The 14,939-nt window shown below is 38.8% G+C and overlaps 2 protein-coding genes across 9 annotated transcripts in view; one reads left to right on the top strand and one right to left on the bottom strand.

The window, feature by feature from the left end:
- The window catches only part of LOC140726964 (proteasomal ATPase-associated factor 1-like), a 474,892-nt gene that overhangs the window by 148,927 nt on the left and 311,026 nt on the right, over positions 1 to 14,939 (bottom strand). The gene's annotated exons all lie outside the window — the stretch shown is intronic.
- rab6a (RAB6A, member RAS oncogene family) overlaps positions 1 to 14,939 on the top strand; it is an 86,005-nt gene that overhangs the window by 19,666 nt on the left and 51,400 nt on the right. For all 8 annotated transcript variants that reach the window (XM_073044011.1, XM_073044008.1, XM_073044012.1 and 5 more), the window contains exon 2: positions 12,282 to 12,340. In XM_073044011.1, the coding sequence (XP_072900112.1) occupies positions 12,282 to 12,340 (59 nt within the window). The remainder of the gene's footprint in view (positions 1 to 12,281; positions 12,341 to 14,939) is intronic.

Below are 14,939 nucleotides of genomic sequence, written 5' to 3'. Positions count from 1 at the left end.
TGCTATTTCATTGTGGCTGATTTATTATACTTCTCGCCCCCAATGTGCAGTTCTGGTCAACAAATAATAAAGATTTAATTAGGCTGGAGAAGGTGCAGAAAATACTTCACAAGGATTCTGCCTGGATTGGAGGACTCGATTTACAAAAAGAGATTAGATATTCTGAGTTTGTTTTCCTGGGAGTGAAGGAGGCTGAGAGGTGATATGTAAGAGCCATTTATAAATTGCGAAGTGTAGGGTAGCTAGCCAGAGTTTGTTTCTTATGGTAAGGATGTCTAAAACACGATGTCATAGGTTTAAGGTGAGAGGGAGAAGGTTTAAAGGAGTCTGAGGAGTAAACTTTTCACAAAGAATAGTTGTTATCCAGATAGGTACATATAACTAGGGGTTAGAGGGATATGGAATTAATGCAGTCGAGTGGGATTGGTGTGGGCAAGCATGATGGTTGATGTAAATGTGGTAGGTTAAAGGGCATATTTCAATATGTATAACTCTAACTATATTAAATTGTGGATGGTAGAAATATGAAATAAAAACAGGACATGTCAGAAACATGTGGCAGCATCTGTGCAAGAAGTTGTTCGAGTTTTTGGTCTGAGACCCCATGTCATATCTGAGGAAGAGTAAAGCAATGGTTTTCAGTAGTGGTGAAGGAGAGGGTCAATTGTGTAGAACAGTAGAAGGAATATTCTTAATGAGTGAGACAATCAGTTAGAATTGATTATGCTGCTTTGTGTAATATATTGCTAATAGCATAGCCGTGGAATACAGGTTTCCCCTGCTATCCGAAGGTAGAGTGTTCCTGTGAAACTGTTCATAAGCCGGAATGTTGTAAAGTGAAGAAGCAATTGCCATTTATTTATATGGGAAAAATTTGTGAACGTTTGCAGACCCAAAAAATAATCTACTAAATCATGCCAAATAACACACAAAACCCAAAATAACAGCTAACATATAGTAAAAGCAGGAATTATATGATAAATACACAGCCTATATAAAGTAGAAATACTTTTCTGCATTCATTGCAGCATTGTCCACTGCAGTGAAAATCTCATGCAAGCGGTCTCGGCAGCACTTGCAGCAGAAAGACTCGGCGCAAGCGCTTTCGGCAGAAACACTCTATCCAGTAACCCTTAAGCTATGAAGCTGCCAAATCATACCAAATAACACAGCCTATATGAAGTAGAAATAATTTATGTACAGTGTAGTTTCACTTACTGGAATCGGGAAGACAGTGAGCACACTGATGATGGTGTGTTAGGCTGAGTCGTCGGAGGTTGGGTTGGTGGGAGACTGGGGTGTCATCTCATCATTGTCTGTTTCCATCAGGGCAGGCAGGTCACCTTCTAATGGATCTTGCTAACGGATGCACAAAATAAATACAATACAATGCAAATACTTTATTGTCACCAAACAATTGATACTAGAGCGTACAATCATCACAGTGATATTTGTTCCTGCGCTTCGCGCTCCCTGAAGTACAAATCAAAGTAAATATAATAAAAATTTAAATTATAAGTCATAATTAGAAAATAGAAAAGGGAAAGTACGGTAGTGCAAGTCAGGTCCAGGTATTTGGAAGGTATGGCCCAGATCCGGGTCAGGATCTGTTCAGCAGTCTTATCACAGTTGGAAAGAAGCTGTTCCCAAATCTGGCCGTACGAATCTTCAAGCTCCTGAACCTTCTCCCGGAGGGAAGTGGGACAAAAAATATGTTGACTTATCCTTGATTATCCTGGCAGCACTGCTCTGACAGTGTGTGGTGTAAAGTGAGTCCAAGGATGGAAGGGAACACGAGTGAATCTGCAGATGCTGGAAATAAATAAAAACACAAAATGCTGGCAGAACTCAGCAGGCCAGACAGCATTTATGGGAGGAGGTACTGATGATGTTTTGGGGCCCAAGGATGGAAGATTGGTTTGAGTGATGTGCTGGGCTAGGTTCATGATCTTCTGCAGTTTCTTCTGGTCTTGGACAGGACAACTTCCATACCAGGTTGTGATGCACATAAATCAACATAAAGCACAGATGCTCACAGGCACGTGTTTAAGCAATGCCGGCTAGCATGCAGTTCTGGAGGAGGAGCTTGGGTGCTCGGGGTGCACACTTCATTTCTTCGCGCGCTGCCTTTTTTCTGTGTGCTGCCTTTTTCGTGCGCTGCAGTTTTTTTCACCTGTATGCTTAACAGGCCAGACAGACTGTTAGACGAAAACTGGTAGGAAAACTGGTGCAAAAATGATGACAATGCGGATATCATTTCATGCAGGTTGAAGAACGAGTTATCTAAAGTTGGAGAATTCAATATGGATTGACTAGGCTGCAATAAGCCCAGACAGATGAACTATTTTTCCGCAAGATTTTGTTGTTCTGTTATGCCTTTGAGAGAGTGGGTAATTTTGTTACCCAATTTTGTGTACAGTCTGTAAGGTGATCCTGATCTGGTTTCTTTCCACTTTAATTTCCCATCCCACTTCCCCTGCAGCCTATTTGTTTGTGGCCTCCTGGACTGTTACAGCAAGGCATAATGCAGGGTTGAAGAAAATCATCTTGTCTTCCATCTGGGGACAATGCTTTGGACCTTGTTGCAACAGTATAGGAAAGCACTGACAGGTCGAAGTGGGATGAACAAAAGGTTTTAAGAGTTACCGGTACTTGATCATACAGCATTTTTACAGCATGTCTTCCAGTCCCTTCAGGATATGGTTGAATTGACATGTCTTCTGAAGAGTGTCTTGTGCGTCCTACCTCTGCACTGCACTTTTTTTTTTAAAAGGCTTTTTGCGATCAAGGATTTACTTTCTCAAGCACTATTGTACCTGAAGTAAATAAAATTTTAAGAAAGATTTCTTTTTGTAACAGAAAGAATAGTTATAGTGTAGCAGTTGTTTCAACCCAGTTCTCAGCCATTATCTTCTATGCCATTTTGTCATGAGTCTAAATTGGCAAGGTCTTGATCTGTTATTTACACAGGTTTGCATTAGAATTGCCAAATTTAGATTCAGTCTGTGGTCGAAGAAATTGTGAAGAGTTTGAGTCAGTTAAGCCATTGAACTGTTTTAGAATGCAAGGCATTGTTTTAGAATAATACCCTGTCATTCAGTTCACAAATTAAATAATAGGCTAGTCACTCTTTTCACTGCTTTTTGAGTGCTAGGTTTGAATAGAGGAAGGAATGCCATATGATGGACAGGTTCTAGAATTTCTTTCATAAATCTATTTAACTTTGTCTCTTTCTGAGATGCACTTAAATTATGCGCACCTTGCTCTTTCTGTCTCCATGCTTGGATTTCTGCTGACGTTTGTCAAAAAAAAAAGTTCTAGTAAATTGCCCTTGCTACATTACGTAATTGAGTAATTTATGTTGAGGCTATTATACTGAAAATATTAGATCAGTGACAAAGATTTGTGAACAAAGAAATTGAATAAATCCTTTGCATTCATTTAAAAAAACAATGAAAGTGTTTTGCTCTTTCTTTCTACAAAGGAAATAACGTTTAAAAAAAATATACAAGCACAAACCCGTCAGACTTGGTAGATGAAATTTTTGAGCATTTGTATTTCTGCACTAACTTGTTTTGGTATTTTTGTTTTTGAACATAGCTTTCCCATTATTATTTTAAAAAAAAATAACAAATTGAACTTGTCATCCTGATACAACTTGTAGTTGGGTATAAAATAGAGAACACAATCACTTGTATTTGCCTACCCCTTCAATAAGATCTTTGTTAATATTTTACTATAGTTCCAATTTCCTTCATAACTCTAAATCATTTGATTTATTAATATTTAAAAGTCCATTGTGCTCTATCTTGAATATAGTCAATGACTATCCTACTTAGCTTTCTCAGTAGAGAATTACAAAAAAGTCACTATCTTCTGACTGTTGAAATTTCTTCTAATCTTAATCCTGAATAGCTAGCCTCTCATTTTGAGTCTTATGTTCCATAGTGCTTCACTGCGATCAAGTTGCATTATTCTAAACTGGAAAAGACAGGTCAGATGAGCATAATCTCTTTTCCTATAACAAGTCTGCCACTTCTGGAATCAATCTGGTGAACCTGACTGCATTCCCTCTATTGAAAGTTTACCTTTATTTAGGGAACAAAGACTGGTCCTCTGCGTAGTATTTTAGATGTGGTCACTATATAATTGCAGCAAAGCAATTGCTCCGTTTTTGGAATCTTACACAGAACATAGTACAGCACAGTACAGAGTCTTCCATGATGTTGTGCCGACCTATGTAAATGTACTCCATAATCAATCTTGCCTTTCCCTCCTTCACAGGCCATAACCCCCCATTTCTCTTGTATCCATATTCCATCTAAGAGTCTCTTTAATGTCCCTATTGTATCAGCCTTTACCATCATCCCCTGCATTGTGTTCTAGGCACCTACCATTCTGTGTAGTTTAAAGAAGTACCTTCCTCTGACACTTACCCTAAGCTTTCCTTCATTTGTCTTAAATGAACGTCCTCTGGTAATGGCCATTGCTGTCCTGGGAAAAAGGTGCTAGCTATACACTCTATTGATGCCTCTCACAACCTTGTACATCTATATTAAGTACCATCTGATCTTTTGGTCAAAAGCTCTAGATGGATCAACTTTCCAAAAGGCATGTCTTCTAATCTGGACAGTGTCCATTGAGACTTTCACTGAACCCTCTAAAGCTTCTACATCCTTCCTGTAATGAAGCAACCAGAACTGAACAATATTGCAAATGTGATCTAGAGTTTTATAGAGTTGCAACATAACCTTGTGGGTTTTGAACTCAATTCCCTGACTAATGAAGGCCAGCACACCATATGTTGCCTTAACCATTCTATCAATTTGTGCAACAACTTTGAGGGATCTGTGGACTTTGACCCCAATATCCCTCTCTCCCTCCACACTAAGAGTCCTGCATTGTCATTGGAGTTTTAACTTTCCATTGTGTATCATTTCACTTTTTCTGAATTGAACTCCATCTGCCACTTCTCTGCCCAACTCTGCAACTTGTTTATATCCTGTTGTAGCCTACAACAACCATCTAGATTATTCATAACACCTCCAACCTTTGTCATCTGCAAACTGATGATTTACCCTAACTCTCATCATCCTTCTGTTTCTCATGTGTAAAATGCCTTGGTGTTTTCTTTTAATCCTACTTTCCAAGGCTTTCTCATGTCCCCTTCTAGCGCTGTAAATTCAATTCTTAAGCTTCTTCCAGGCTACCTTATCATTCTCATGGGCCCTGCTTGAGTTTTGCTTCTTGAACTTTAAAGTATGATTCTTTTCCCTCTTGACTAAAGACTGATTTATACTTGTACAGACTATGCTGCAGCCTACGCTGTAACCCTGATTTTCACTGTTTAAAATTTTTTTATTTATTAAATTTTTAAGAGAATTACATAAAATAAATAGAATTAGGTGCTTTGGTGTGCGCCAAAACACTAGTTGGCGGTGGGGTTTCTATGCCACTGTGTTGAGTTTCTTCGTGAGAGACGTGGACGAGGAAATGCATTTCAAACATTTTCGCATGTCGGCAGGTAGATTTGACGATTTGGTTCATCTATTTCGTATTGGTGTACGCACAGCCTACAAACATGGTGGAGAAGAAGCAACTGGAAATGAGTTGGAAGAAATGCAATGCTACCAAGCAGACCAATCACAGTTGTTGTGGTCTGCGTTGCCACGACGTGTGAGTAACTTTTCTGGAGAGGTGCACATCACCCTATGGCGTAGGGTACAGCGTAGGTACGGCGTATGGTATGCGACACCTATGGCGTCGGAAGTGACGCACAAGTATAAATCAGCCTTCAATGTTTCACCTCTCGTCAACCAACTTTTATAAAGGTCAACATGGTGTTTGCCTTTCTAATTGCTTACTGTAACTGCATGTTAACTTTCAGTGATTTTTTTTTTAACACAAAGGTGACCAGGTGTTCCTGAACACCACCACCTTTCAGTTTCTTGTCATGCTGCCACATCTCTACCAAAATGGATGATTCCATATTTTACATTTCATTTGCCATGTCCTTTCCAATTCACTTAGCCTGTCTGATTACACTGAAGCCTCTCTGCTTCCTTTCAACTTAAATTGCCAGTTAGTTTTGTTTCATTTTCCTGTCTTGGTATATTAAGTTAACCTTGAAACAAATCAGTGAAGAGCTTTGGCCACAGTCTCGCAACCTGAAGATCACTTGCTTATTCCTACTTTGTTAACCAAATCTCAATCCTTGCACTGATTCTGTCTGATATCTTGTCTGGCAACTTTATTGAAGGTTTTTGAAAGTCCAGATGTACTACATTTACTAGTTTGTCTATATCTCTTCTGGCTGCAATCTCAAATTTTGATATGTGTCAAATGTAATTTCTCTTTAGTGCATCCATGCTGACTCTGCCTCGTCCTTCTGTTATTTTTCCTAAGTGTGCTGTGAGTTCTTTAATAATAGATTCCGGTACTCTCTCTGCTAACTAAACTGGTTTCAGGAATGGTTGGTTTGCTATGTGAGTGGAATTCAGTAGATTAGTCCTGTGTTCTCTGGAAGTTGAAGAATGAGAGAAAATATAGTTAAAACTTAGAAAATGCAAGTTGAATATAAGATGGATGTTTCCACTGACTGGGAAATTTAGAAATTCGGATCAGATTTGTAGAGAAAGAGGTAAAATCACAGGACTGAAATAAGCAATTTCTACATGCATTGTGCCTTGACCGTTTAGAATCCCTTATCATGGAGGGCTCTGAAAGTTGATCATTAAATTGTTTTGGTGGAAATAGAAGATCAGCTGGAGTCACCATGGAAAATGGAGTAGATTTGGTTCTTGACACAGATGTCAGGCTAACTAGTTTGCAGTTTCGTTTTTATTTTCCTCTATCCCATCTTCAAGGAGTTAAGGGTTGCATCCTCTCAAATAAGTTAGAATATATTAAATTGTGGAGGATGATGACTATTGGCTCTGTTTTCACCTTTTAAAGTTGTGTTTTCAGGTTTTGGAGATTTATCATTCAATTCCGTTAGTTACTTAAATGGCAATATACAGGAGATTAATAATTTCATTCTGTCCTTTCTTTAAAAATTACTTTATTTGTAAACTATTTGGCCCAATTCATCATGCACTGGAAAAATGTAATTGAATTGTACTCAATCATAAATCAGCTGACTTTTTAATTAAAGTTGCCAGCTTGAAAATAATGCTGAAATTGAAGGGCTAAAAGGTGCTAAAAGAAAAATAATGTGTTGGATTAGAACTTGAAGTCTATCCTGAAACATTTAAGGCAGGACTTCCCTACTTGGGGTTCATTACCCCTTGGTTTATGGTAGGCTTCATAGCATAAAAAGGTTGGGAACCACTGATTTAAGGCTTCTTTTTGAAAGTCAGTAACAGAAAATAAGAAAAATAATTTTCAACTTTTGGTTTGTTTTCCATCATATGAAGGTAGATTATCTGGAGACTTGAATTCAAATTCGTTGTGACAGAAGTATTTAAATTCAACCATTCAAGTAATCTGGAGTAAAGATGTAAATTCATTTACTTGTGACTAACTTGCCATTAAACCCCATTTGGTTAACTAATGGCCCTCACAGAAAGAAGTCTCTCATATTTACCTGATTTAGTTTATTCTTTCAGAACTAAAGCAAAGTGATTGACTCTTAAACAGCCTTTGAAATGACCTGTTCAGGGGAACAATTAATGATGGCACGTACTGTATATCTCAGCAACATCTCCAGATATGACCATAAGATTTAGGAGCAGAAGTAGGTAATTTGGCCCTTTGAGTCTGTTCCACCATTTAATCATAGCTGTTGTTTTATATCCCATTCTACAACCTTCCCTCCATAGTGCTTAAGCACCTCCCTGCTTACTCCCATCTCATGTTTTGTTTTGTATTTACTTAGGATGCTTTTACCCTATGTCAGTAGTGTATTTTTGTCCAAAATAGGAGAGAAGAACAAGTTCTCCCTACTCTTTGTTAGAAAATGACTGCTAAAAATGTTTTTTTTAACATTTAAGAAAACAACCAATTAGATCATACTGTGCTAGACATTACTGCAATGCAGTTGCTTTACAATATATTATTGCTCATTCTGAATATTTATTTTCCCATTCCCCTTTATATTTTCAAAGTGCAGTAAGGTGGGTCAGGATTACCTGATTACTAAGAATTGGATGAATTTACTGACAAAAACGTTGGACCTGCGTGCTGAATCTTCTGTGCAGCAGATAACTCAGCATTATTTAATATTGCAATAATTTCTGCAGCATCATCTGCCATTTTGAATATTTCAATGTTTTGATGTATAGCTTGAATATAATTTAAGTAAAATGCATTAGTCTGCAGAAAAAAACTGGTTTGAATATTCGTCACTGCAGAATGGGTTATTTATGTAGATAAGGAAATTATACTGTTGGGTCACCTGAAGAAAGGGTCTTCATTCCTGAGACGTGTAGGGATTTTTGCAACCTGGATTGCTTAAAAGCTGGTCCAAGCAAAGTGAGTTTTCCACAGATTCCTGTGCTTGTGTTCAAAGTATCTCAATAGGTTAGGAAACCTGGTATGCCTAGGATTTTCCAGCCATTCAGTGATATCCTGGCAAATTTGTGACAGTGTTGTTATACACTTGCATTGATTTGCTCCTTGATGTTGGCATATCATCCTTGGTTTAAAATTAACATATGATCTATCATGAGAAGTTCTTTGCATGATTACGAATCATATACAATATTGTACAAGTTGCACATATGCTGCACATGGAGCTATGGTGCCCAAGACTCTTGCATAGTACCGTATTTGTCAACAAGCAGAGAGCAACTTTGTAAATCTGGCAAGAGCATAGGGTGTTGGGAATGGTGATAGTGGAGTGCTATGGGAAGGGTGTGGGACAGGTGGCAGGGAAGGGGTGCTGGGGGCAGTGGGTGGTGCAGGTGCAGACACAGCCAGCTTGAGACATTAGGCAAGGTCATTTAATTCCAAACAATTAGTTAATTGATCATCATAGAATGTCTCTCTGGTGCTTCCCACTCTTACTCTCTCTTCCCCTTTTCCCAAGTGTGATTCCCCTCTTCCTACTCCTTTCACACTCTCAGTCCACAACAGAGATGCATATCAGAATTGGGTTTATCATCACTCACATACTGTATGTCATGAAATTTCTCTTTTTTTTTGCATTTCATATTCTCAGTAAGAATTTTACTGCTATGCTGTAGGTATTTCATTTTAGCAGTTCTTTAAGAGCAGTCTGTTCTGCTTTCAGCCTGTTTGGGTTTGAGCTGAGATAAGAAGCTTTGTTGTTCAACTTGGGAATGTGGTGTCTGCCAGTCAGGGCGGCGGAATGGGGAGAAGGGAGAATGGTGTGGGGAGTTTTTTTTACTAGAGCTGGGAGAAAATGGCTGAGGATGCTGTCCCTGTTGCACAAGGTGCTTGGTACAGATGAATGGTTTCAAAGCAGAAGGACCAATGCTCCCATGGGAGATCTGTTTGTTTGAGATGAATTTCGAGTGGCATTCGGAAGCTGGTGTGTGCTTTCATGCAGACTGAGGGTCCTGTTCAAGATGAGCTCTAACTTGAGGGCACATTTGACTGTTCAAGAATAATTGGCCCTTTTTGTTTTTTTTTCTTTAACTGTTTGCTTAAGTTAACATTTTTAAATATACTTTATAATTGCATGCAGTGTACAATCTGTTATTTCTTGCCCATGGGTGATTGCCGGAGGCAGTAAATCACACAGCATTCACACAAACTGGGGTTAGGGTGGACAAACCATCCCAACCTCGGATCTGGTGGGACCAAAGTCGTACATACGAAGCCTGAGAAAGGTGGGTTTCTCACCACAGAGTCCAGTAGCTGTTAGTGAGGGCTCAATAAAAAGATATCCAATAAAAAGGGGTTTCATGGGGCAGCAGTACAGTGCAATATATAACGTTACTAAAGGACTGTGCAAAAATCTTGAGCACTAAATATATGTGTATATGTATGTATGTCTATATATACACATTCTCTGGGGTGGTAAATTCCAAAGATTTACAACCTCTATATAAGGAAATTTCTCCTCAGTCCTAAATAACCGTTAGCCAGATACAAGGAAGACTTGTTAAATTTCCAATTAGAGGACATCCACTGTCAATTCCATTCAGTCTGCTGCAATTTTCAGTTACACCACCTCTCATAAAACCTGTCTTTCATACAGTAATGTAGATTCATACCTTATTTAGTGCTTGGGCTGCATTTCTTCGAATGAAAGGGCTATTAGAATTGCTGCTAAAAGGTGTTATAAAACGTGCCTCAAATACTTTGTGGTGTGATGTGGAAATGCTATCTAAGACGGCTGGTGTTGGATTAGCCATGCACCTGCTCAGTATCAAATATGTGGCCCAGGGCTGCACTGCTCCTTGATGACAGATTGTCTAGATCCTGTTCAAAGTAAATTTGTTATCCAAGTACATATGTCTCCATACACAATGATGAGATTTGTTTACTTGTGGGCATAGATAGTAAATCCAAGAAGCCCAATAGAATCAAGGAAGGACTTCAACCAATAGGGCCGACAAACAACCAATGTGCAAAAGACAACAAATTGTGCAAATACAAAAGAGAGCAACAGAAAAATAAATAAGCTTTAAATAGCGAAAGCAGGAGATGAAGAGTCCCTTAAAGTGAGTCCATAGGTTTTTAGGAACAGTTCAGTGATGGGGACTGTGAAGTTATCCCATCTGGTTCAACAGCCTGATGGTTGAGGGGTAATAACTATTCCCGAACCTGGTGGTGATGGCCCTGAGGCTTCAGTACCACCTTTCTGATGGCAGCAGTGAGAAGAGAGCATGGCCTGGGTGATGTGGGTCCCTAATGATGAATGCTGCTTTCCTGAGCCAGCGATTCATGTAGATGTGTTCAAAAGTGTGTAGGGCTTTACCTGTGAAGGACTGGGCTGTATCCACTACATTTTGTAGGATTTTCTATTCAAATGCATTGATGTTTCCATTCCAGGTTGTGATGCAGCCAGTCAATATACCCTCCACCACACTTCTATAGAAGTTTATCAAAGTTTTAAATGTCATACCGAATCTTTTCAAACTTCTGAGGAAGGAGAGGCCCTGCTGTGCTTTCTTCATAATTGCAATTGTGAATTGGGCCCAGGACAATCCTCTGAAAGGATTGGTTGTCTCTCTTATCCCTGGAAGTGGATGCTTTCCCCCAAAAGTCAATAGCTACTGCTGAGGTTGTTACCATGGAAGCCTTTGGGCTGGGTAGAATTGTGTAATCAGAGACTAAGACAGCAAATTCTATTACAGTCAATAGATGATAAGTCAGGTTGAAGGAGCTGACTAGAGCAATGGACAGGGTGCAGCTCTAAGCCCCACATCTGTGCGCTGACTGGCTACAGCTTGCCCAACACTAGTACTCGTAATCAGCTTTTCTGCACCAAGTCATGGGCAAGCAGAAGACCGAAGTTCATACCTTCGGTCCTGGCTTGGAAGGACATTACTGGTAGAGTAAATTTGATTACTAGAACACAACTGAAACATTTTAATAATGTGCAGCTGGATTTTCATTCTTAAATCTCCCATTTGATTTCATTCCAAATTGTAAAAGTGAATCTAGTTGGCCTGTTGTGTCATTTAATTACCCGAATTTCATAGTAAAAATATTTCAGTAATGTGCCTTAACATCAGGTGGCTATTACTTGATAACAGGTGGAAAACTTCTGCATTTTTTTTCATTATTGTCTGCCATATACTTAATGATAAGCAGTGTGATGTTGGGTATAGCATCAGTGACTATCATCTTGCTCCATCGCCAACAACTTTATTGCTAGGTCAAGTTAATTCCTGTTATGAAGAAAATGCCTGAGTGTTGTTTCAGCTCTATTAACCTTTCCTAAAATCTTTTAAGTGCCAGAATTGGGTTCTGTTCCAGAAGTACATTTAAAATCAGAAAAAAATAATTGCACTTTATTTGTATCTGTTCTAAATCTGAAGTGTTTGAACAAAACTAAACAAAACTGCATATACTTTCAGGTTTACAGTTTTTCAATTTATTAGGAAGTATTTTTGAAGGCATGGACATAGATTTCAGTGAACATGGATTTTTGTGATGTCCAGGAAATAAAGCGAAAGTGTATTTTGATTTTGTTTCTCTTGGGTTTCTAATCCTTTTAAACTAAAATATTTTCTAAGTCTTGCTGTTGCTTTGTTGAGTATTCATGGAGCATCCATTTTAAAGAATATATTAATGCAACTTTTAAGCCTTGTATAATTCAGCATGTTTGCAATAATTTTTAAGTTATACTTTGTTTTCTCTTTCAGTTGGGAAGACATCATTGATAACTAGGTTCATGTATGACAGCTTTGACAACACTTATCAGGTAAAGGCTTAATTGGTGAAAGCATTTCTTAAATGTTAATGTTTTGATGTTATAACAATGATTTCTGTTCCCTTGGGTGGGGGGGGGGGGGGTGGAGAGAAGTTATTTCTGCTACAAGTCAGAGAATGACCTGGGTTTGATCTTGCTTGTGAAGGTAACATAATGGGAGAAAAATGCTGTTGCCTCCAAACTCCAGTGGTCTGGGTTCATCTTGTCTGTTTAAACTTCACATACTTTCTATATGACTATTTGAGTTTCTTCTCAATTCTGAAGTCTTGCTGATAGGTAGTGTAATTGTTTGCTGCAAATTCACCATAGTGAAGCGGAGTGGAAAGATAATTGGAGTGCTGTTGTTGACCAGCTAAAAGCAAATCAATTTTTGAGAAAAAACATGGGAATGGAATTGATGGGTTTCTTTAGAGAGCCAGCAGAGACTCAATAGACTGCCATCATCATTATGTACTGTGTGGTATGATGTAGGTGATCAAGATTATTCATGATTGTTTTTGGCAAATTTTTCTACAGAGGTGATTTGCCATTGCCTTCTGGTTGTCTCTTTACAAGACAGGTGACCCCAGCCATTATCAATGTTCTTCAGAGATTGTCTTTGTCTTCACATGACCCTGATAGTGGGGGTGGGGGGGGGGGTGCGCACTAAGCAGGTGCTACGCCTTGCCTAAATGTAACCTGCAGGCTAGCAAAGGGAAGGAGTGCCTTGCACCGTCTTTGGTAGAGGTGCATCCCTATCCCACCTCTCCAGTAGAAAATAAGCTGCACTGAAGGTGGAGCAGCCAAACCAATGATGAATTTGAATAAGGTTTCAGTTGGTTAGATTAATAATGTAAGTGTAATGTGGTCTGAACATTAGAACTATCAAGTAGGAAGTAAATGGAGGGCAGAAAGAATACAAATATGATAACTAAAAGAAAAGGAATTAAAAGGCTTTCTTTGGGCATTTAACTAATATACTCGGTGAAGTTGGGTGAAGACAACAAAAGAGACCTGTGTAGGTAAAGTGCACTCTAGAAATACTAAATAGCTTTGTGAGGAAGAAATACCTTTGAGTATGATGCTGTTGTTAGATTCATAATAGCTAGTTAAGGAATTCGGTATGTCAAAAGTTGGAGGAGATTCTGGAAAAGTTTTAGGCAATAGATGCTGAATCTATGGAATCATTGACACAGATAGCTGTGGAGGCTAAATCATTGGGTATATTTAAAGCAGAGCTTGATGGGTTCTTGATTAGCAAGGGTGTCAAAGATTTCAGGGAGAAGGCAGGAAAATGAGACTGAGAGGGATAATAAATCGGCCATGATGGAATAGTCAAGCAGACTTAATGGGCTGAATGGCCTGAGTCTGAGCCTGTGTCTTACGGTCTTATTACCGGCTCATCTGACAGAAGAAGGGGTGAAGTGGTAGAATTTTGACTATAATCCAATGTTGTCACAGGTATAATGAATTGTATATGCTGTATATAGATTTTACATTTATATTAATTTAAAACAATTTATCAGACTAGGGTAATGCTGTTTTTATAGGGTTGGTTATCAGGATCACTGCTGTTCTTGTATTAATGACTTTAGTGCAGGGGGTAAAAAGAACAGTGATGAACTTAAAGATAAATGGATGTAATGGCCAGACATGGAGCAGATAAAAGCTAACTGCAGAGAAGTGAATGGGATGCATTTTGGTAGCAAGGATGAGGAAAAGAAATACGGTGAAGTTCCAAATGGGGATCTGCTGGAACAGAAATTTGTGTCATGGACTGGAACAGCTTGCATTTCTGAGTTACTCAGTAAGTATACAGTGGTTCTAGAAAGTTTGTAAACACTTTAGAATGTTCTCTATTTCTGCATAAATATGACCTAAAAGGTGATCAGATCTTCATGTAATTCCTAAAACTAAATAGAGATACCAATTAAATAAATAACAGAAAAAATTATACTTGTTCATTTATGTATTGAGGAAAAATTATCCAATATTGCATGTATTTGTTGGAAAAAGTATGTGAACCTTTGCTTTCTGTAACTGGTGTGACCCCCTTGTACAGCAACAACTTCAACCAAACGTTTCCAGTAACTGTTGATCAGTCAACAGTTCCTCCTCACAAAATTCCTCCTTGGCCATTCCTCCCTATAAAACTGCTTCCGCTCAGGCATGTTGGTGGGCTTCCTTGCATGAGCTGCTTGCTTCAGGCCCTTCCACAGTATTTCTATAGGATGAAGGTCAGGGCTTCAACTTGGCCATTCCAAAACATGAAATTTCTTCTGCTTTAACCATTCTTTGGTACACTGACTTGTGTGTTCAGGGTCATTGCCTTGCTGCCTGACTCATTTTCTCTTGAGCTTCAGTTCTGGGTGGATACCTTGATGTTTTCTTGTGGAATTTGCTGGTACAAATCAGAATTCATAGTTCCATTGATGAAAGCAAGCCATCCTGGTCCCAAGGCAGCAAAGCAGGCCCAAACCATGACATTACTACCACCATGTTTCACAGATGGGATGAGGTTCTTGTGTTGGAATGCAGTGTTTGCTTTTTACCACACATGCTTCTCATTTAAGCCAAGAAGTTCTATTTTGGACTTCCCTGTCCACAGAAG

The sequence above is a fragment of the Hemitrygon akajei genome, chromosome 4 (genome assembly GCF_048418815.1).
Source record: "Hemitrygon akajei chromosome 4, sHemAka1.3, whole genome shotgun sequence".
Classification (NCBI taxonomy): Eukaryota; Metazoa; Chordata; class Chondrichthyes; order Myliobatiformes; family Dasyatidae; genus Hemitrygon; species Hemitrygon akajei.
Note: the sequence above shows the minus strand (reverse complement) of the source record. Positions and strands in the feature narration are given on the sequence as shown.